The sequence below is a fragment of the Lactuca virosa genome, chromosome 2, assembly GCF_052849685.1.
Source record: "Lactuca virosa cultivar CGN04683 chromosome 2, Lactuca_virosa_CGN04683_v6, whole genome shotgun sequence".
In the NCBI taxonomy this organism is placed as follows: Eukaryota; Viridiplantae; Streptophyta; class Magnoliopsida; order Asterales; family Asteraceae; genus Lactuca; species Lactuca virosa.
Window position 1 is genome coordinate 207,986,004 of NC_136427.1, and position 23,988 is coordinate 208,009,991.

The following is a 23,988-nucleotide window of genomic DNA, read 5'->3' on the forward strand; positions in this document are numbered from 1 at the left end:
CACTAGTCTTATAACTTTGATGATCACAAAATCATAAGATACAAGTATACCAAAATAGATTGATCATCTAATTGTAGTAAAACTCAACAATAAACAGGATAGTAGTTATCATTAACACAAAAAGGTTCTTTATCAAGCTATCATAAAAAATAGCAACTATCAACAATCCATATTCCAATAAATCAACACATAGTCATTAAGATCCTCTACTCTAAGCGAAAGTTAGGGTTTTTAGTCCATAACTACTGGAAACAAACAATTAAAAACGAATTTCACTTTGCAAACCATAATGCAAAATAAAGCAAAAAAAGGTTTAGAAGTATGTTGCTTTAAGATCTCTTCCAAATCTGGCTCTCAACAAATTCAGATCTTCAAAAACCTCCTAGCTTGTCTCTGGTCTTCAAAATTCGAGAATAACTTGAAGCATAAGCTAGGGTTGAAGGAAAAACCTCTCTCTCTCTCTCTCTCTATATATATATATATATATATATATATATATATATATATATATATATATATATATATATATAGTTTCTTCCCACACCGTGGCAAATAGGCTCCACGACATGTCATTCATTAAACACGCGTATTCTCCAAAGTGGCAATCTTGGTCGCGAATATTCTCCTAGCCACGGCGTGGGATTAGATATCCATGTTGTGGGACTTCAAAATTCTAAGAACTTTGACCAAGGTTGACTTGATCCAATTTTTCCGGCTTCCAACTCTACATTGTGCTTCCTTTTAATCTCGAGCATGTCTTTGCTGCTACAAAACAAATTTTAAACATATTAAACACATTTTGTCCTAAAATAAGCACAATTGTAGCTAAAAATATTAAGATAATACACAAAATATATGAATAAATATGCAAATATCAATAATCATGTACCAATATTTCATGTGCGACTTGGCGATCTTGATTAACAACTGCTCGTGTACGCGAAACATCCATATGTTCTTCATCGTGTATGTGTTGCACAACATCGAGATAAATTCTCCTTCGTCATCTGAATCAAAATGTGTAAAAAAAATACATAAATATGATTTTTTAGAGAGTATAAAGAGATGAATGGTTTGAACATATGATGTTTAAATGTTGTGTTTATATAGGTAAGGTTTATTTTAAAAAAAATGATTTTGACCATTAGAAACAGCCAAGAAATGGCCAAGCTTCTCATTCGTCATGGTATTCTGTCCTCCCCACCATGACTTGCGACGACAACGCCCGACCACGAACAGGAGGGATAGTATGCACGGTCGTTGTTCGTGGAAACGTCGATAATGATGCCCTCCATGATAGGTATACATGATGGTCTTAGGGATGAGTGTGGGATGGAACCGGTACCTACCGGTACCGTTCCCAATTTCCCGAAAAGTGAATTTGATCGAAATTCAATCCCAAGTATCGTACCGAATTAACATTACTGGTACCGGTATCGGTTTTCGGTACTAGTACTTGTACCGATGGTACCAAATCCCGAATTTCATATTTTGGAGTACCGAGTATCGTCCCATGTTTTTAAATTTGGTACGCTTCTGTATAGTTCGATATGTTACTGGTACGGGATCGGGATTTGGTACAAATTACTCATCCCTAATTCTCCTGCATGTAGCATACTCTAGACCATAACAATGCATCCTTGAAGGCCCAGAGCGCATCCAGTAGTAGGTAACACCTTTATAAATCCATGAGCGCATTCATAAAGCTTGGAGTGTGTCCCCCAGGACTTTGAGTGCATTCAACAATAGCTGGAACACATTTGACATCAGCAGGAGCGCATTTGCTTAGGCTCCAACACATTCTCCAAATGCATAGTGACATTCAAGATGTATAATTATTTCGCAAAAAGGAGCATTCTGAACAAGACATCACAACCTAATAATACCCAACTTGAATGTTTGAACAACATAATCGTTCTTTCCCATTCAATTCTTTAACATTCCCCAATCTCTCTCTCTATCTCTCTCTATTTCTTTTTTTCTCTATCTTTTTCTCTATCTCTCTATCTCTCTCTCTCTCTCTCTCTCTCTCTCTCTCTATATATATATATATATATATATATATATATATATATATATATATATATATATATATATATATATATATATATATATATATATATATGCTAACCATTCTCCTCAAAATTTTGGAAGGCTAGTTGAAGCCATGCAAAGCTTTGAATTTTCAGTGGTAACCACCTTAGTGAACATATCATATGGATTCTTCGTTCTAACAAATTTCTTTAGATTAAGAGTTCTATTATTGATTAACTCTCGAATGAAATGATACCTTATTTATATGTATTTCGTTTTATTATGATACACTATATTCTTCATATTCACAATGTAGTACACAATCCTCCTGCTTCATTCCAAGTTCTGATAGGAAGCTCTTTAACCATATAAGTTCTTAGACTACATCTACAAGATCCATATATTATGCTTCTATGGTTAAGAGAGTAACACGCTTTTTTGACATAGACATCTAGCTGATTGATGTACCTATGATTCTATGATCATGAACAAATAAATTGTTGTAATCTTATTTGAACCCGCACATCCTCCTAAATAAGCATCAATGAAACCATCTAATATTACCCTCTTTCTTCTGAAACATAGGGCAGCCTCAACTATTCATTTTAAGTAGCATACTAACCACTTTAATCCTTACCAATGCTCTCTTCCTGGAATAGATATGGACTTGCTCATAAGTCCCATTACATGTGCAATGCCTGGTATGATGTATACCATAACATACTAAGCTACCAGCTATGGATGCATACGGAACGCTACTGTTCTTTGTCTTCTTCCGTCTTTAGGGATTTCTTCTTCAAGAGTCTCAATTGACTACCCAATAAAGAACTCAAACTAGGCGTGGTAAAGGCTCATCTCAACCTTTGTGAAGATGATAACCTACTATCCTAGATTGAGCAAATGATAAATGGATAGATTAGGTTACATATACAACAATTTTTAAATTTTATAATATTTATACATCAATAATAAATTAGATATGAAAATCTAAACTATCTACTCAATGACATGTCAATATATATTTTAATGAATACAATAGATAAAATAAGATATCTATAAGACATAAGAATTTCTATAAAAGTAGGACTTTGGTATGCATATTCACACAAAGCAAGTCTATTTTAATAAAATAATGATATATTTATTGTTATATATATATATATATATATATATATATATATATATATATATATATATATATATATATATATATATATATGTATAGGTGTTGGAAATTTATTACGTTAAGTACATTATCTAAAGGTAGCGAAATAATCAAAAGATTTACCTATGTGCACATGCATCCTAGAATCAATGTTTCGCTAGTTTTAGCAACCTACTTTAAAATCAACCAAAAGAAAGATATAACACTTACCTCTTGATCCTTAGATAATGTGATTGACATATAATGTGATTGACAACCTGGAAATAGATAGAGAGCCCAAAGTAGAACTCCTCTAATGTAGCTAGACCCATAACACCAAATGCTAAAAGGATGAAACCCTAGTTAGGGTTTATCTGAAATTCAACTAACCCTAGGAGAGGGTTAAAATTTTCTCCAAGGAGAGAGGGAAGGAGAGGTGAACGAAATTTTGAGGAGAAAATCAGCTTCTAGGGTTGACCCCTAGCAGTCTATTTATAGGTTGCAGATAGAATCCTATAAGAATCAAATTCTAGGGTTTATCCTTATCTGATTCAAATCATCCTTATCCTAATCTTTGGGATGGCTCAAAATCGTCCACCCTTATCTTCCAGGAGCTTCTGGAGTATTCTAATTAATCTCTTGGATTAATTAATATTCAAGCTCCTTAATTAATTACAATCTTGTAATTAATTACCAAAATAATTTCTAATTAATTTATTAATTTTCTTAATAAATTAACAACTTATTTTCTCTATTTCCTTTTAGCTAGTTGGGTTATAGGATCACTCCAAAAGGACTTTGCTATTATTTAAAAAAATTACAAACTAGTTAAGGATCTTGGATACTTTTTATAACAATAGGTACAATTTTAATTTATAGCACTAGATAGACAATTATTTTTTATTTGTCACTTCTAAACATGTCGTAAAAATATTAATTTATTCAAATCTTTAATAACATTTTATCTGCACTTAAATCATTATATATTTTGCTTACTTTACCCATACAGGACTTGATTTTTTTTTGAAGGGGAATAGGGGGTGGGTGGAAATAAAGGTAGCCTAACTGAAACCTTTTTTAACTATCGACCAATATTATAAGTTAGATCGGTCAACGTTAGGGATGCAAATCTGACCTGCGGATTCGGATACCCGCGGGTATCCGACCCTAACGGGGAGGGTATTATCCGTCCTAATGGGTAACGGGGCGGGGATGGGTTCGAAATTTCATATCCGAAGCGGGGATGGGGCGGGGACGGGTATGATACTATCCGCCCCGTTTAAAACCCGATATATATATATATATATATATATATATATATATATATATATATATATATATATATATATATATATAGAGAGAGAGAGAGAGAGAGAGAAAATCACATATTCATCAGCCCAAGAGGCCAACACCCCCTAATCGAGAGTGACTCTTCGAATCACCGGCACTTAGAAACTAGTCATTTGTGTTCCGTTATTTATTTTGCAATTCGTTGAATTTGAAAGGTTAGTAACTTTAATTACCTAGGAAATGAAAACAGAAAGTGGTTTAAAGGCATGATGGCTTTTAAAATTAATAGTTTATTTAACATAATTATTTGTTTAATGTAGTTATTAATATAAATATATTATAATTGTAGTTACAAAACGGGTATCCGGCGGGTTCACCGTATCCGGCGGATATCTTCTTTACCCAAATCCGTTGGAGATTAGGTGGGCGGGGGCGGAGGCGGGTGTGAGGATTGGAGTTCGGGTTCGGAGATGGAGGTTACAGCCTCCGCTAATATCCGCCCCCGTTTGCATCTCTAGTCAACGTTCAACTCTATTTTATGTTATCTATGATTTTTCGAGGACATTCATAATATATTAAATTTTATAGAGTTTAATGAATGCTCATATTATTATTCTCTTTTTCATACAATTTTTTTTCCTAATACATTAAACTCTACGAAATTTCAATATAATATATTTGTATAAAAAATATTATTTATTTCTTAATCATTTTATATTAATTTGTTTTTCTTTACATTGCTAATCAAAATAACAATTAAACTCTATCAACACCAATAACTAAATTTAATCCACTAAATGTCACCATTAAATTATATCATGAGACTCTAACTAAGTGACAATAACAATAACAATAACAAATATATATATATATATATATATATATATATATATATATATATATATATATATATATATATATATATATGGAGTGGTTCAAATGAGAACCCAAAAATATTAAGAACTCTAAGAACCCTTATTTTATAGTTATTAAAAATGTGAATTCTTATTAAACATATAAAATCCCTTTTTTTTATCTTTTTTGGTAAGAAAATGGCAAATTCGTAATTTTTTATTGTTTATTATTTAAGTTCATATTTTAACACCATATATATATTACATAATTTAATACAATCCATTACAGTGTAATAAACAAAATTCACGACTTAACAATATTTATTTTACAATAATTCAAAAATTCAAAAAAGTCAAACTCAAACTCCACCATCACCACCTACTACAACACGTTGCTACCAACCACTTGTGCCACCGTTGCAACCATCATTCTTTCCAAATCAGATTTACATGTATATAAAGTCATGTATTGATAGCTTAATTACTACATTCTCGGTCTAATAAACATATTAATTCACTTATTTAGAGTTTAATGCAAAACCATTAAAAACTACTACATTCTTACATATTTATACAACACAAAAAATGAATATATTTACAAGAAAACTAATACAAACATTCATACATAAATAATTCATATTTTAATGCAAAATTAACAAAAAAAAATTGCAGCTTAATACAATTCATAGTTTAATATAGTCAGTTCACAGTTTAATACAAAAAATTCACCAATTTATATAATAAATTCCCAGTTTAATGCACAGAAATGTTATATTCTTTACTTAAAACTACATTTATACCTATAGATGTGGACAGTCAATTTACAACTTAATACAGTCAATTCACAACTTAAAACACTGAATTCACAATTTAATATACAAAATTCATTGTTTAATTTAATAAATTCATTGTTTAATACATAGAATTCACAACTTAATACAGTTAATTCACAGTTTAATACACAAAATTGACAGCTTAATACAATAATTTACAGTTTAATACACAAAAATTATATATTCGCAGCTATATCTCAACTTAAAACTTATATTTATATGTTCATATCTAGAGGCATTTCTATGTATTAAAATGTGAATTTGTTATATTAAGATGTGAATAAAATTCACAGCTTAGTACACAAAATTCACAGTTTAATACACTACATTCACACCTCATTTACATGTATAAATTTCAGATGTGGATAAAAAAAATCAAAATTCACAGTTTAATAAAACATTTTAGACGCTAATTCAAAGCTTAATTAAATATTTCAAACACTAAAATTCACATCATAATGCATCAAAAAAATCAAAATTCATATTGTAATACACATTTCAGACACAAACTCACAGCTTAATAAAAAATTTTAAACACTTATTCATAACTTAAAAACTTACAGATCTTGTTGAGGCACTTCATCAAACACCTTATGTGCTTATTGTTTTCAGATGTGAGGTGATTTACAAATCTTAGATTCTCATGTTCCTTAGAGTCTTTGGATATTCCAAATCTGAGCTTGTCATCGTATAGATCATCATCAGAGCAGATCTGAAGCAACGTGAAGGCGGTGTTTGGAGGAGAAAACGACGGTTGTGGTGGTGGAATAGATTTGATACGGTTTGTTTACTCTAGCAGTAGAAGGCAATAACGCGGATATGCCACGGTGGTGTAGCCATCGTCGACGGTGATGGTGACGATATCAGATCTAAAGAAATCGCACAAAAAACAACATATCTGATCAGATTAGAATGACGTTGGAAAATAGTAGATCTGGAAATGTTTGTTGTAGATCTGAAGGCGATGGTTCTAGATCTAAATGTGGTGGTTCCAGATCTGAAGGCGGTGGTTTTAGATCTGAAGAAATCGCACCAAAAAACAACATATCTGATCAGATTAGAGTAACATTGGAGAATCATAGATCTGGAAGTGTTGGTTGCAGATCTGAAGACGGTGCTTCTAGATATGAAAGTGGTTGTTCCAGATCCGAAGGCGTCGTTTCTAAATCTGAAAACGGTGGTACTGGATTTGAAAGTTATTGTCTGCCGGCGACGATATTCTGTTGGTGGCGGTGGTACCGGCGGTGGCAGTGGTGACCAAAGGTGGTAGGAGGCAAGAGAGAGAGAGTGAGAGAGTACGATAGAGAGAGAGAGAGAGAGATAAAAAGAGATGAAAGTGTTTGAGTTTGAATAATTGGTTATAAAAATGAAATTGATCTTTAGTTTGTAGTATTTAGTAATGTATATAATTGAATTGACACAAATACCCTTAATGAAAAAGTTTTTAGATGGTTCTTAATCTTTAAGGGTTCTCATATAGAGTTATTTGGAAAACAAAAAAAAACCCTAAAAAATCATAAAAATACATAAAAAATACTTAGAGATCACAAATCTTTTTTTTGACTTTATAGGTACAAAAATAGCAACCTTATTAACAAATTCGCTAAAAAAAAATTTTAAAAATCGATTTGTTTTTTGTTTTTTTTTCAAAAAAATTTCAGCGAATTATATATATATATATATATATATATATATATATATATATATATATATATATATATATATATATATATATATATATATATATATATATATATATAGGCTTAGGTTATTCTATTTTAACTAACTATTGTGTGGATGTAGGAATGATTTTGGGCCAATCATTTTACTTATTTTAAGAAAGTGATTAATACATATTATTGAATTAAACATAATTGAAAAATATCATCTAATTTAATTACAAGGGTATTTTAGTCAATTAATATAGATTTAATAAATGAAAATTGCATATTTTAAGGGATCATAGATTCTATTACTTTTAAAAATCTGATTTTACGAATTATAATTTTTTTAATTCGGAAATTCTGACAGAATACGAGTAAAAAAATTCTTGATCATGCCTTTAAAAAGTTCTTGTAGAATAACAATTTCTTGAACCATCAATTGAAGAATAAAAACAAAAATTACATTAATTCTTATAGAATACGGGTAACAATTGCTAAGAATTACATTTATTGTTAAAGAATAAAACTAAAAAAACTTTCAAATCAGGAAAGAAAACATCAAAACCTAACAAAGATACTAATACATTCTAAAATAATAATGTTACTAAGAATCACTTTCAATTTTGTGGTCCGTTCTTCAAGCATCAACTTTTGTGAAAACAAAACCAAATTGTAGTTTAGAATCCAATAATGCATTAGCAAATGAAAAATAAAAAACTAAATTCCTTTGGAAAAATATGCGGACTTGTGAATTGCACCAAAACAAATAACCAATAATTGTAGAACATGCATTAATCAGTGAGAAAATATCAATATTCCATTCCAACAGAATTAGAATTCGTGATTCCATTCCAGTAGAATTGAAATTCAAGATTCAATTACCGTATGCATTCTGTTGGAATTACCTCATAAATTTCACTCAACCTGATCATTATGTGAAAAAGAAATAAAAAAATCAAATCCCTAGCTTTCAACTTGCGTTTAGCAAGTAAAACAAATTGGAATTACCTGAAATGAATATAACAACAACATAACATTATAGTTTATATTATAATTACTAGTTAAGCTAAATTCACAAGAAAAATACTTAAATAACAATAAAATTGGTGCATTGTTTACCTCACAGAAATAGTAGTAGTAGTGAGAAAGGGATCCATGTATATACAACTCCACTTATCATCATCTTTGCCAAAAGCGGGTTTTCTTTCAGAGCTTCTTCGTATGCACTCCAGTTGTGTTGTGGTGCATATCTCAATATTTCAAATATGGTCCATCCCCTGTGTGTGTCACACCAAGATTAACCTTAAGTCCTTAATTGAACTAGAAAGAACAAAACTTACAAACTCAAAATTATGTTTGAATAAAACCTAATTCGACAAATTAATAGTAGATAGAAGAACTCACATGCCACTAATCGTAATCGATGGTGAGCAATTTGGCAATACCGAAAGTGCCAGCGGCAAGAACAATGGTGACATTACTGGTTCTATCGATCAATTTATCGATATTTTCACCTTCGACTACCTGATTTCCATCACCGGAAGAGCTCGTAGACGAAAACCCACCTTCAAAAGACAATCTTCCTTCACTACCACCGAACCCACCAATCAATTGAACGTCTTTTCCACCTTCAACCTCGTGGGGAAGCGAAGTGATTTGTGTAGATTTTCACTGGAAAATCAATCGACCTGCTTTCTCCGATTCAATTGCGCGAAGGAAATGCCGATGGAAGATCAGCAATGGAGGAATCGGCAGGAGGCATGAACGATGCCTCCGATTGAGTTTTGTTTAGGGCTTCCAGTTCATATATATAACGATTATAGGTTGATTTTTTCATTTAAATTTAATTGTTTTTCATAAAAAATGGGATGATAATTAAGGATATTATTTAATAAATATAAAGGATTACTATTTTACCCTTATCTATTAAATAAATTTAAAATTAACTAAATTTGAAATGATTGGTCCACAATATTCTTACATCCACACAATACTTAGTTAGAATACTTGAACATACCTCATATATATATATATATATATATATATATATATATATATATATATATATATATATATATATAAACGGACAAATAGTTAGATTAAAAATAAACCCCCTCCCCTTCACCCCTCATGTACATCTAGCAAGGAACTAGTAACCAGGAGTAGCATACCAGTTTACAGTTAGATAAAAGGGTCAATAGCCAATAAAATATAAATATACAATTGGGTTTTTATATAATCAAAATATGGACATCATTATTCAATACACATAACACATCTTTAAATAACTATAAATTGACTCATCATATTTAATAATTTTAAAGAGGACTACGAATAAGAAAAACTCAACTACGACCATACATGTGTACATTCATTGTAGTAAACTAGTAATTATACTCCCAAAAAAAATGAAAGGACAGGGAATAGAGGTGGCTATATTTGGACCACTCCTAACTTTATTGGCACCGCGCCACAACAAAAAACATCAATAGTTGTGGGGGCAACACGTGGGTGAAAGGGTCATACGTGGACCAACTACGTCTTCAATACAGCACGTGAGCACGACGCATGATGTATGTAGAAGGTTAGGAAAAGATACAATCTTTACGTGCCACGTATATGTAAAATCTAATACCTTTACATGGCGCTTTTTGAGAGTGTACACCTCACACATTTGATCATAGATTGTTTGCTCATAATTATACATGTACAATAAAAAATGGCATACACCAACTACCCTATGGCCTAACACCCGACCCAAAAAAGGAAAACCCATGCTGGCATCACATGCATTACACACTTGTACCAATAGATTTGCTTCTGGTCCCACTCACCCATAAACTTACGTAGGGATCTAGTTTATATATATAGAGATCGTTTCTGAATTCTGTAAACCAACATAGACATCAAACACCTTCGTTTTCCTTCAAACCTGTAAAAACAATGGCTGTTTCTTCAAAATATAGCACCAGATGCCAAGTGAAATCCATTAGCTTGCCTTGCAGATCGCATCCGACCACTATTCGAATCGAACAACAGCTCAACGCGGCCAAGCTGGATGCAACAACAGCGACACCACCATCTGCAAAGACAGTCTGCAATGGTTTGTCGCACCTGACAGAGCTCTATAAATCCATGGTCGACCTCCTAAATTCGTCCACCACTCGAGTTTCAATCTCTCGACAACAAAACAAGAAATGGGTCGAAGATCTTGTAGACGAATCGGTTATATTCTTGGATGTTTGTGGCAACACAAGGGATATGGTGGCACAGATCAAAGAACACATTACGGATCTCCATTGTGCTCTTCGTCGGAGGAGAAACACCGAAAACAACGTTGATTACAGTTCGTTTAGAAGGAAGATGAAGAAAGATGTTAAACGGTTGGTTGGAAGTTTGAAGGAAGTGGATAATACGATCGGTGGTGGATCTATGGTGGTGGATTCCGATCACCACCAGCTTGCAGCGGTAATGAAGGCAGTAGTGGGAGTTAGTGAGATGACAGTTGCTGTTTTGGAATCTTTATTGTTGTTCTTGGCGATGCCGGTTTCAAAGCCAAACAGATTGTCATTTGTGGTATCGAAGTTGATACACAAAGGGATGGTGGCATGCGATGATCAACAAGAACTTGGGATTTTGAATGAATTGGATGCCATAGATGCTGGGTTGCAGGCAGCTCCATGTAAAGATGGATCATCGGAGAAGATACAGACTGCGAAGTGTAGATTGGAAAGACTAGAATCTCAGCTCGAATGCATTGAGAGCAGATTAGAAAGCATTTTTAGACGATTAATTGGAACCAGAACATCTCTCCTCAACATCATGTCACAGTAAATTTTAGCCTGATGACATGTTTATCATGTAATTTGAGTTTTCATTTTAATGTACATTGCCAAAACGAATAGTTAAAATACAAATTCGATATTATACTCGCATAAATTAAACAACTCATTTCATGCACACAAATTATATCATATATAAGTTGATACCCATGTTATGAGGGCCATATATAGGCACCGGCTTTTTAAATTTTAATTAATAAGTGTGGCCCAAGAAGCATGGCATCTTCGAAGAACACATAGGTGATGGGTGACAGATCTTGTTGTTAAGGCAATATAACCCGATTTTATGACGGAACGATGAATGTCATGAGGACAGGTTAAAGATTTTGGGTCGCCCCCCGGCCACCCCATAACTGGTTAGAAAATGCCTCGTAAAATGGGCCCATGAACGGTAAAGTGCGACTGATTGCTACGGGAGATAAATCGGTATCCTCTCTAATAAACAAAAATAATTTTTTCATTTGTCATCTTCTTATACATTATGTCAAATGTCATTTTGTGGTAAATTTAAATTAAATTATATCAATGTGTTCCATTTTACTCCCAAAATTATTGTCCGCAGACAAAAAAACACACAGATTAAGAAAACATTAATTACCACTAACTTTATATAATAAAATGACAGTTTTGTCCTTACTTAGCATTTAATGTTCCATTAAATGCTTAGTTGGTTAAGTAATAATTAGAGGGTATTTTGGTAAAAATGTTATTTATTTTTAGAAGTGGACTATTATTTTGGAACAAACCAAAAATGAAATGTGGACTATAATTTTGGGACGGTGGAAATATTAAATTCCATATAATACTTAAATGTAATAAAAATAATAATAAATCTATATCCAATTCGTTAATACAACTTTCCTAATAATTTCTAAATTAAATCCAATTATTTTAGTTGTTTAGGTATTTAAATTATCAGTTTAAATTTAAAAAATAAATAAACACATCATATTATAAAAAAAACACATTTCTATTATCCTATATTCTATTTTAGGTTTACTTTTTCATCAATCTTTCCAATATTTAATAAAAAACACTTTTTAATCAAATGTCATTAATATATATATATATATATATATATATATATATATATATATTAAAAATGTTAAAAGTTAAGAATAGTAAATTTGCATGTTTTTTTTTGTCAACTTTGTCTTTCATTCTTTAGCCATTTTAACATTTTTCGTACTTATAATTAAACTTTTTATATTTTTTAGAAACCTTTTAATATTTAAAGTTTGGCCACAAAACATTAAGGAATTGACAACTTTGGTCTGCTAGTTATTATAATAGTAATTAAGAAATATTATAGAGTAAAAACTAATAGGAAATTAAAAAAAAACATAATCTATTTTATGAAATCCATTGGATCATGCATTATTTTATAATATTCATCGGTAAGGTAAACTTATTATAGTATAATAAAATAAATTATATTATCGTTAATAATCTAATTGTATTTATCTTAAAATTATTATATAATAAATATACAAGGACATCAATAAAATCGTAATCATGTCCTTTAAATGTGATATGGTATGACCTTTAAAACTTTTAAGGTTTTATGCGGAAAATTCTCATTATTTTGGGAAAAATTCGATAAAGTCCTAAAAAGTTTTTTTTGAACAGAAAAGTCTCATTATTTTGAGAAAATCACATAATTTGTCATTTGTTGTTCAAATATAAAAAAATGACTTTTTCGTTAATTTGGGCAAAATGTTAAATAATCGGGATTTTTCTGTTCAAAAAAAATTTAGGATTTTATTAACAATTTTCCCAAAATAATAGGATTTTTCTGCATTAATCCCAAACTTTTATAAATATTTAAATTTGATTAAAATTTTATTTTATATGTTTCAATTAAAAAAATAAACATAATTAATATATTTATATAATTAATATATTTATGTAATAAATACTTGTAAAGGTTATATCATACAAAATAATAGGGGAGAGAGAGAGAGAGAGAGAGAGAGAGAGAGAGAGAGAGAGAGAGAGAGAGAGAGAGAGAGAGAGAGAGAGAGAGAGAGAGAGAGAGAGAGAGAGAGAGAGAGAGAGAGAGTATTATGATATTAATAAAAGTGGGTATATGGTTAACAAAGAAAAAAAAAGAAGTCTATAGAAAAACACCAAATTTTTTAGAAAAGTTTCAATAAAGTTCTAAAAGTTTTTTTTGAATAAAAAAGTCCCGATTATTTAATATTTTGCCCAAATTAATGAAAAAATCTTTTTTTATATTTGACCAGCAAATAACAGATTATATGATTTTCTCAAAATAATGGGACTTTTCTGTTAAAAAAAATTAGAACTTTGTTGAAACTTTTTCCAAAAGTTTGGGATTTTTCTATAAATTTCCCGAAAAAAATAGCTGAGATATAAAGTTTAAAAAAGAGCAAGAGGCAATAAAGTCACTCCTAATCAAAATTAGTCAGAAGTTTAGATTTTAAAAAATTTTATACTTAACACCATCTCCAACTTACTTTCATTTATTTTTTCCTTAATATATAAAGTAAAAAATAGAATAAATAGTGTTTCATCTTCAACCCTATTTTTTTTTAAACCATTTTTACCCCCCCCCCCCCACATATATATATATATATATATATATATATATATATATATATATATATATATATATATATATATATATATATTCAATTCTTCCATATAAATTGTCAAACCTCAAACACATCCCTTCTATTAATTTGGTTTTAACAAATATATAATCTATATTTTTTTCATTACACTAATATTAAATAAATAAGATTGTATTTATAATACTTAATTATAAGCTTTTGTAACATACGTTATTGTGTTTTAAAATTTCACTATGTATTTAAATTTTTTTTTATGAATTTGATAAACAAAAAACAAACTTTATATTTATAATTAATTAATATAATTTAATATGTAACAAAATATTATAAGCAAGGTTTTAAAAATCGTTCAACGGTAGCTCGGCGGTCGACTGGTGATAAGCGATTAATCAGACTCGGCCGGGATTAATCGGCGATAAATCGGGGACCCTAAATGATTAATAAAATTATTTAAAAAATTAATATTTCCTAAAAAAATTAAGTATTTGGAAATTTGAAATTTTAAAATTTTGAAAGTTTGAAAATTTTAGTATAATATTTTAAAATTTGAAAGCTTAAAATTTTAAAATTTTAAAACTTTAAAACTTTGGTGTAATATTTAATTTTTTTTTAATTTTTTAAATATTTCCCGCATATGACCGCCGAGGACCTCCAAGGCCGCCAAGGACCGCCAAGCCCGAGTTTGACCGATTTGGCCAATTTCCGCCAAGCACCCTAATCGTAATTGGTTCGAGGCCGCTAAACGATTAATCGCCTATTAATCGGCCGCCAAGGCCGATTTCTACAACACTGATTATAAGTATTAAATATTACATTTAAATTATAATTAGTAAATAAAAATAAACTAGAAATGTAACACCCCGACTCCCAAGTATAAAATTTAAAAGCTTAAAGTCATATTCTTGGACCTACTCGACGAGTTGGTTGCCCCCAACTCGTCGTGTAGAAGTGGATCAAGCCGCGTAAATTATGAGGTCTACTCGGCGAGTCGGAGGACCCCGACTCGTTTTGGCATCGGTCTGAAGGCAAGTCGTTACCTTGACTTATCTTTAGCTATATCTCTTCATGCAAAGGTTTAGGGCCATTTTTAGCATATTTGTGAGTCAATTCGGGTATTAGGCATGATCTGAAGTTGTAACTTCAGATTTGGACTCCTCTAAGTCCCTATAACCATAAAGTTATCAAATTTAGCAAGCTAAGGATATTCTTCTTGGGTTAAACCTTTCCCTTAGCTTGGTTTTGGTATTTAGGACCATGCATGTACGTAAAGTTAGCAACTTTACGTGGGAACCATGCCCTTGGAGGTTAGATCTGCAATATGAAGCTTTAGGGTAGCTTAAAAACGTCTGGATGAGAAATGGACTGAAGGGACTCGACGAGTCGGTTGAAGATTGTTTGTATTGGTTCTACATGAACTCGACGAGTCAGTAAGAAGACTCGACGAGTCAGTTAGGGTTTTCCCGAAATTTATACACGCATGGACTCGACGAGTTGGTTGGAAACTCGGCGAGTTGATTAGGGTTTCTATGATTTCTTGAGTTCTTAAGGAACTCGACGAGTTGCTAGCTGCACTCGACGAGTTGGGTCAACATGGACTGTTGACCTTGACCGTTGACTTTGACTTTGACCAAAGATTGACCAGTTTGACTTTTAGGGGTATTTTAGTAAATTGGGAATTTATGAAAGTGGTCCTATGATGAATATAGGTGGTGGAGTTCATGGTTGTGATTCGAGAGTTTGATCTTATCACTATAGTTCAATAGTTGTGAGGAGCGTTTTCCTCACTATACTCAAGGGTCTAAGGCACCAAGGTCGACCCTTTTGGATTATTATCCTGATATGTTATGCTAGTATGATCCGTTAAGTCGGTATCCTGATAGATAGGATGATATTATGCTGTTATGATCTGTTAGATCAGTATCCTGGTAGATAGGATGATGTTATGCTAGTATGATTTGTTAGATCAGTATCCTTGTAGATAGGATGTTATTATGCTGTTATGATCTATTAGATCGGTTTGTCTGTCTATATACTGCTATGTGATTATCTGATATATGTGCACATGTTTGATTGGTGGTTGAGGCTTATCTGCTTGGTGCGAGAGCCAATAGACCTGGGCATTCTAACCCGATGGTTGTGGGACATGAGTATTCCATCCCGAGGATGATTGGACTCGTAGTATGTGGGCATTCCAACCCAATGGTTGTGGGCCGAGGGTACTCCATCCCGAGGATAACTGGACACATAGTATATTGGCATTCCAACCTGATGGTTTAGGGTCTGGGGTATTCCAACCCGATGGCTGATTGGACCCATAGTATGTTGTTTTAGATTATGTGTATATTGTTGTGTGTATGGGTATTTTGGGGGAACTCACTAAGCTTCGGACTTACAGTTTCAGTTTTGATTTCAGGTACTTCGGATGATCGCGGGAAAGCGAAGGCGTGATCGTACAGCTCCTCGTATTTTATGATTTTGAATTCTGGGATACTCTGATATGAACTATTTTGAAAACACTTTGTAATAATTAATGGTTTTTAATTGGTTGAAAAAGTTTTAAATTTGCTTGAATTTTATGGATGTTACAAGAAATGTATAAATCTATAAAAAAAAGAGACTAAAACCGACAAATCAAAGTTCATTTCCATTTTGGGATAAATGAATAGTATAACACCAAATATGGTGTTATACTATTCATTTATCCCATAAAGGGGGAATAAATTGGGGTAAGATTGGAGATGTATGGGGGGAAATGAGAGAAATAAAGAAAAATTGGAGTCGGTTGGAGATGCTCTAAGAGGCACCCAGTACGCGTTATAAACATGGCGTTATGGCCAACATGGCTATATGAAAATGGCGATATAACCGGGGGGGGGGGGGGGACACCCCCCCTTCTCGTTATGAAGGCGTTTTTCGTCTCCGATGGTAACGCACACGAGAGAAAACGTGAGATTTGATTGGGCCTTATTTTGAACGTTAAGTTAACGTTTTAAAATTATATATATATATATATATATATATATATATATATATATATATATATATATATATATATATATATATATATATATATATATATATTGTAACACCCGATTCCTGGTACGCATCTAATTTAAGCATTTTTGTGTTTTTCTCTGGGACTCGACGAGTTGGATGCCCAACTCGTCGAGTAGAGTCGAGATTCGCGGACATTTTAAGTGACCTACTCGACGAGTCGGGAGACTGACTCGGCGAGTAGGTGCTGTTTGAGTGAAACCCTAAATTTGAGGGTTTGCACCCTATTTAAACACTTTATCTTAGCCTCCATCGTCCCTATCACTCCCAGAGAGCTGTATATCGAAACCCTAGCCGTTTTTGTGTGTCCTAAGGCCATTTTGGTGCATTTGGTGGATTGTGAAGCTTGAGAAGAAGAAAGAAGCTTGAGAGTTCGAGTTGAGGCTTGGAGATCTAGAGATTTTGGTCCATTTCCAGCTCAATCAAGGTAAAATGCCCCTGTCTTGGTCTTCCATGTGTTTATTCATCCTTAGAAGCTTGGACTTTGGGTACATTTAGGGATTTCCAAGCCATTTTCGGATTTGTGAGGTGTAAATGGAATCTTGATTTCAGATCTGAGTCATTGGAGGGGTCTCATGGCATAAAGGTGCCAACTTTAAGGCCATGAGAGCCCCATGCATCTTGTTGAACACCTTTTATGGCTTTTTGAGCCAAAGACCCTATGCATGTGCACCAAGTTTGGAGCTTTACGTGTAAATTGGACATTAGAAGGCCAGATCTATGGTTTTGAGGTGTTAAGACCCATTTAAATCGACTGTATAGTAATGGTCAAGGTTGGACTCGACGAGTCGTTCTTGGGACTCGACGAGCCAGGGTGTATTGACCACCAAATCCCTTCTGTGGATGGACCAGTTGTTAGGATGGAAAGTCCCTTAGTTGTTTAGACGCGTAAAGGGACATGGGAATCATAGGACTCGACGAGTGTATGAATAGACTCGGTGAGTCCAAGGCAATCTCCCAACCTTTGAAGATGAACTCGACGAGTTGTTCATACAACTCGGCGAGTCATAGACTGGATGTATTCGTAAGAGGGAGATGAACTCGACTAGGTCAAGGTCGAACTCGGCGAGTCGGATGAAGATGGTCCCGATGGTGATTGAAGGAGAACCCGTCTAGTTCTTGCTAGACTCGACGAGTGGAGACAGGGATTGTATCGGGTTAGAGGAGTATGGGCTCTACGAGTTGGTAGGCCAACTCGGCGAGTCAGGTCAACTGGATGTTGACTTTGACCAATGTTGACTTTGACTGAGCTTTAGTTGACCCTGGTTAGGGTTGTATATTCTATGTGATGACTTAGAAGGGTTGTCGTGTAGGGATTGAGGAGTCGAGGGGAGTCGATTTTCACACCGAGGACAGTTCAGACACTACACAACATCGAGGTGAGTTACCTTCCAGTAGGGGTGGGTCTAAGGCACCAAGGTCGGCCCACTAGTAGTTGATTAGTTGAGATGATTGTCTTTGTGATAATTGTCTTGTCTGCTATTGCTTGATATGTGAGTATGCTAGTTTGCTATGATATGTGAGATAGTACCAGTAGAAGGGGGCTGATGAACCATAGAATCGAGTATTGAATTAATCAGGGTATGAATTCAAGTAAGAATGCGAGATTGAACACAGGATGTAAATATGATCTTGTTACGCTCTATTACGCTTTTGAATTCTTTACAAAGTACAATAGATAAGTCTGTAAAAGTTCTTATCTAACTCTAGTAAATAACCCTATTTATAGGGAACTGAAAGCGTACAAAAAATATACTAAGGCATTGACTCTAAAGCTTCGAATAAAAGCGCCCTAGTAAAATATATTACAAAACATTCGAAGAGTCCAAAACATACTTCGACTAATTACAACAATTCGACCCTTACAATCTCCCCCTTTGTAATCATAGTCGAAGTCTTCAATTTGTAAGAAGTGTGATGGAATACAGCAACACTCTTCGAATCTATGTGTACCAAGAGATAATATTATTCAGCTCTTTCTTATCTCCTTCATTGTTCTTCTTACAATGATTCATACGAACAATTAAGTTCGTATATTGAGACGTTGAATATCTCTCCACTTCACTTGCCTGGAATAAGAATCGTTTAGCTTTTCCAGCTTTGTCTTTTCCTGCGAAGACCATTCCAAAAGGCTTTAGGCAAATTTCACCATCAGCATATTTCTTCAATTCCGCCTGAGTCTTCGTAGGAGCCATCGGTGCTTTTATTTCCATTCCTTTGGCAGTAGCTAATTCCACATCTGTTAGTGCTAAACACTCATAATAGTTTTCGATAAAAATCTTGATGTGAGCAACTCCAAGCTTGAATTCATCTGGTTCAGTGTTTTGAAGGAATGAAAATGATTTGTCTTTTAAAAGCAATGCAACTTGTATAAGATCATACAAGTTCATCAATGGAAAATCAGCAATCGTAAATTCGCAAATCTTTCCATTTGCCCTGGCAACCACATATTTAACATTTTGGACTGTGTTTTCGAAAATCACATCCTTTTTCATACTGATCACTTTCTTGATTTTAACCAAAGACCACACTTCCTCAGGGGCTTTTCCAAGAACAACATGAAAATGAATTTTCATGTGTGTACCTTCATCCTTTTCTTTAAAATTCCCTTCTGCTTTGAACTGAGGCATTATGAACATCATTTCGTTTATTGGAAAATCCAGCTGATTTGTATCAGTATTTGTGACCAAATAGCTTTGTTTTGGTTTCTTCTCGAATGTATACATGTGAGTGAAAGCTACCTTGGCCTCAATTGTTTCGTAATTGTAGTGTTTGGCTGGATCACCTTTATCCAATCCCTTCGGATCACTAGCACGCTGAGTCATAATGCTTTGAATAATCCTTAGTTTTTCAAGTTCATCTTCTGCTTCAGCCTTCTTTTCCTCTTTCGACTTTTCCACTACAATTGATTTCCCTTTATCTTTCAAGGCTGGATTGTCAATTGTCTCTTTTGGATTCGAACCACTCCCACCAGTCTCTGAAGATTTACCAATCACAATTCCTTTCGAAATTGGTCTTGCAATTGGCATTGTTGTTACAACAGTTGAAGTAACCAGTTCAGTAGAAACTATTACTGGTTTTGTTGTTGGGATTTTTGAAGGAAAGACTTTTCCCATAACTTTCATATCTTCTCCACTAGTCTTTGACTCACTAGTTTTTCTTTCTCCCCCTTGCACCCCTGTGAAAACAGGTGGGGCAATCGTTGTTGGAAGAAGACTTGATATGCGAAAGAGAGGAGCAAGTTGTTTGTTGAGAATTGCTTCGAAGTGAACAAACTTTTGTGGCAAAAATTCAGGTGTAGTCAAGGAAGAAGAAACCGGCCTATCAGAAATCCCTTTTAACTCCTTGAACAAAGTAATCACTTCCTCAAAGCTGGCACTTTCGGATGTTGAAAGTTGAGTTATTTGAGGACTCAAACTTTCATACAACTTAACAAATTGTGTGACTGCGTCACAAATGATATCAACCTTCTGATTTAAGGATGCATAATCTTGTTGAACAGTGACAATTTCTTTTTGCATATCTTCGCGGAGTTCACGAATTTGCAAATTCACATCCTCCCTTACTTTCTTTACCTCTTGAACAAAAAGTTCCTTTGTGACATTCTTCAAATTTTTCACATCACTGGTAAACATTGAATTTTGAGATTTGATCCGAAGTTTATTAGTTTGATCATTATAATCAACCTTCTCCAGAACTCGAGACTCAGAGTCAGTAATCATTCCAGATACTTTGCGAACAACTCTGGCTTCGAGAATTTTCAACAGTGAATCAACCTCCAAACTAGAAACAGATGAACCACCCCTAAGATCAGCTTGAGATTGAATTATCGAATTCAATTTCTGATTCAGAATTTTAAACTGCTTCATGGTCATCAACATATGATCGGGAAACTGCTCTTCTTCTTCATGAAATTCCAATTCGTCAAACATACCTCCAAACCCCTCATTATCAGTCTCTGTCTCCATATAAATGGTTTCTTGAACAGGTGAAGTTGGTTTGGGTGTTTCAGTAGATTGAGAAGAAAAAATAGAAGTAAATGGTTGATCAAGAATGTGTTCAAATGTTGGAGAATCAGTAGTTGAAGTAAGAGGAGTAGTGGATAATGGTAAAGAAACAATACTTTCAAAAGGAACAAAAGTAACATGACATTGAGCTTCATTTTTCGAACCTCCTTCACCCATATTGACATTTGCATCCGTATCAGATACATGTGCATGGATGCCTGAAGTTCGAACCGCCTCAGAAACTGATTTGGCAATCGAATCTTCGGGTGGTACGACAACTGTCTTCTCAGGAGTGGAACTTCCTGTGAGAGGAGTGAACTCTGGGGTTTCTGGAATTCGTTCACCTTCATCTTCTATTGACTCAGTAGAAATTAAGAGTTTTCGGGTCTTCTTCTTCTTTTTCTTTGACAAATGTTTTTCCATATCCTTAGCCCTTCGTTTCTTTGACACCGGAGAAACAGGTGCTGTCACTTCTCTAATTAAAACACCTTGATGAGTGATTTGAGGTTTTCGAATCACTTTTTGTGCAGGAGACTTGCTTTTATGAGTGGAATTCATTTTGATTCTTCGAAACATTCCAGTCTTCGAAGGAATGATTACATTCTCTTGTGTTTCTTCAATAATAGGCTCAATCACTTGAGTCTCAGCAACAGATACTTCAACAGTTTCAGGCTTCTTCTTTGGAGATTTCGAAGATTTTGACTCAGTTTCATTCTTCTTCATCTTCTTGGATTTCGTATCATCTCTATCCAAGAGTATGCCAGTTTCGATTGTAGAATCAATAGTCTTCAAATATGCCACCAAAACAGAATTCGAAGGATCAACTCTTTTAAGCATAGCATCTGGAATACGAGCAACTGATGGAAAAACTCCAGCACTGTCTGTGACATCCTTCGGATAGTGGTATGATTGAAAAATTGCTTTTTCTTCATCATTGGGTACCAAAATCCCTTCCTTATTGTAAAAGTATTGCAAAATCAAACTCCAGTATCTTGCACACGAAATACCATGAATAGAATTCGTGTGTTCTACACCCTTTTGGAATTCCTTCCACAACTGTGTAGAATAATCCACTTGAAGATCATAATAGATGCCAGCAACCATGACATAAACCTCCATTCTTCCTTTATCAAGACCAGCTGATCTCCCAGTCAAACATCGTAGAAAAATACCAAATAAGAAATTCCAAATTCGTGGAAGACCAGATTTCTTAAAATCACTCATCTTAGACAGTGGTGGCTGATATCCCATCTCATTAAACATGTGAACGATTTGTGGAAAAGTGAAAGCAACATATGGAGGCGAATTCGGAATATCAAGAATTTGGCAAAAGAGTTTCTTGGATAGCCTGACCTTTTTGTCGTTCACCAGATGAAAAGTAATCGTATCAGAAGTTTTGTTGTAAGTAGCAGTTGATCCTGCTTGAGAAAGCCAGGACAATGGAACAGAGAAAGAATTGAACATCGCTTTGGACAAAACAGAGTTCTTCAAGGCAACAATCAGCATCTTCAACTCTTCCAGGTACTGAGAAACTTCACCCTCCAAGTAATAGTTTGTTGCTTGAATCTTCATTATTGGTAATGAAGAGGCATCTTCAGTGGTATGAGAATCAACATGTGCAGAAGTCGCCATTGTTAGGGTTTGAAGATGATGATGAACAGATAATTTGGGAAATTTGCTTTTTGATCGCGTAAACTGACAATGAACCCTTGAATCCCCTTTTATATGTAACCCTTAAGTTTGAATTTGAAGTGGGATATGTATTTAATGATATCTGACGTGACACCTTGAAAATCGGACCATTACTGCGTAAAAGTAGCCATGCGTCAAAAAGTAGCTGTCACATCACCTTGAAAACCGGACAGAATACCATACTTCATTTATAAACAGCCTGTCTTGATATCCCCAAGAGTATTGTAACCGTCAGAACCCTTCGAATGGAAGCAAGGCTCTTTCACTTTTGGGATAAAAAGCGAAGTCATTCGCCAGAAGTTTGAAATCATCAGCCTGAGTTGGTATTACTCAGAGCCTCAAGGATTTCGTGAGTGCAGTGTTCCAAAGAATGTAGACAAGAAACAAATATAAGAAAAATATGGGATATTGTGATGTCAAACCATTGACACAAAAGCAGATGAAATCCCGGGAAAAGATTACTTCATTAATCATTAAGAGAAATGATCAATAGCTTGTGTGGGTTCCCGTGAATTACAATCGAATACTTGTTGATAAGTATCGAAAGGCTTCTTTTATAATGCTTCGTGGGTAGTTAAAAAATTTCGTTACATATCAACCTAAACATAAGGTGAGAAATTGTAACAGAAATTACTTGTTTGACCAGTGTAGTCAGTGACAAGTTGGCTTTGATAAGTTTTGAAATGACAAGGACATTCAAATGAAACTCACACGGAAATCATATTCAAGAAAAAATTTGTGTGCTGGATCTAGTTGGGTAACAAACATCGTGGGTTTCGAATGTTTGATCAAGACCACTCATTCGAAATGAATATGATTTGGAGTTTCGAATTTTGATACAGAAACAAAAGTTTCGTGAAAATCTGGAGCTTAGTTCCCCGTCAATTCCTTAAAAAAGTAACGAAAATTGGGTTTCACTTTCATCACGGTCTCATGATGTCAGATCATAAACACAAATTTTTGATATGTCTAAGTCT

The 23,988-nt window shown here is 33.7% G+C and overlaps 1 protein-coding gene across 1 annotated transcript; it reads left to right on the forward strand.

The window, feature by feature from the left end:
• Window positions 1-10,720: 10,720 nt before the first annotated feature.
• Window positions 10,721-11,747, forward strand: LOC145156755 (uncharacterized). Its single transcript, XM_079076009.1, has one exon. It carries the CDS (start codon window positions 10,763-10,765, stop codon window positions 11,651-11,653), a length of 891 nt encoding a protein of 296 aa, XP_078932135.1. The 5' UTR covers window positions 10,721-10,762; the 3' UTR covers window positions 11,654-11,747.
• Window positions 11,748-23,988: the final 12,241 nt, after the last annotated feature.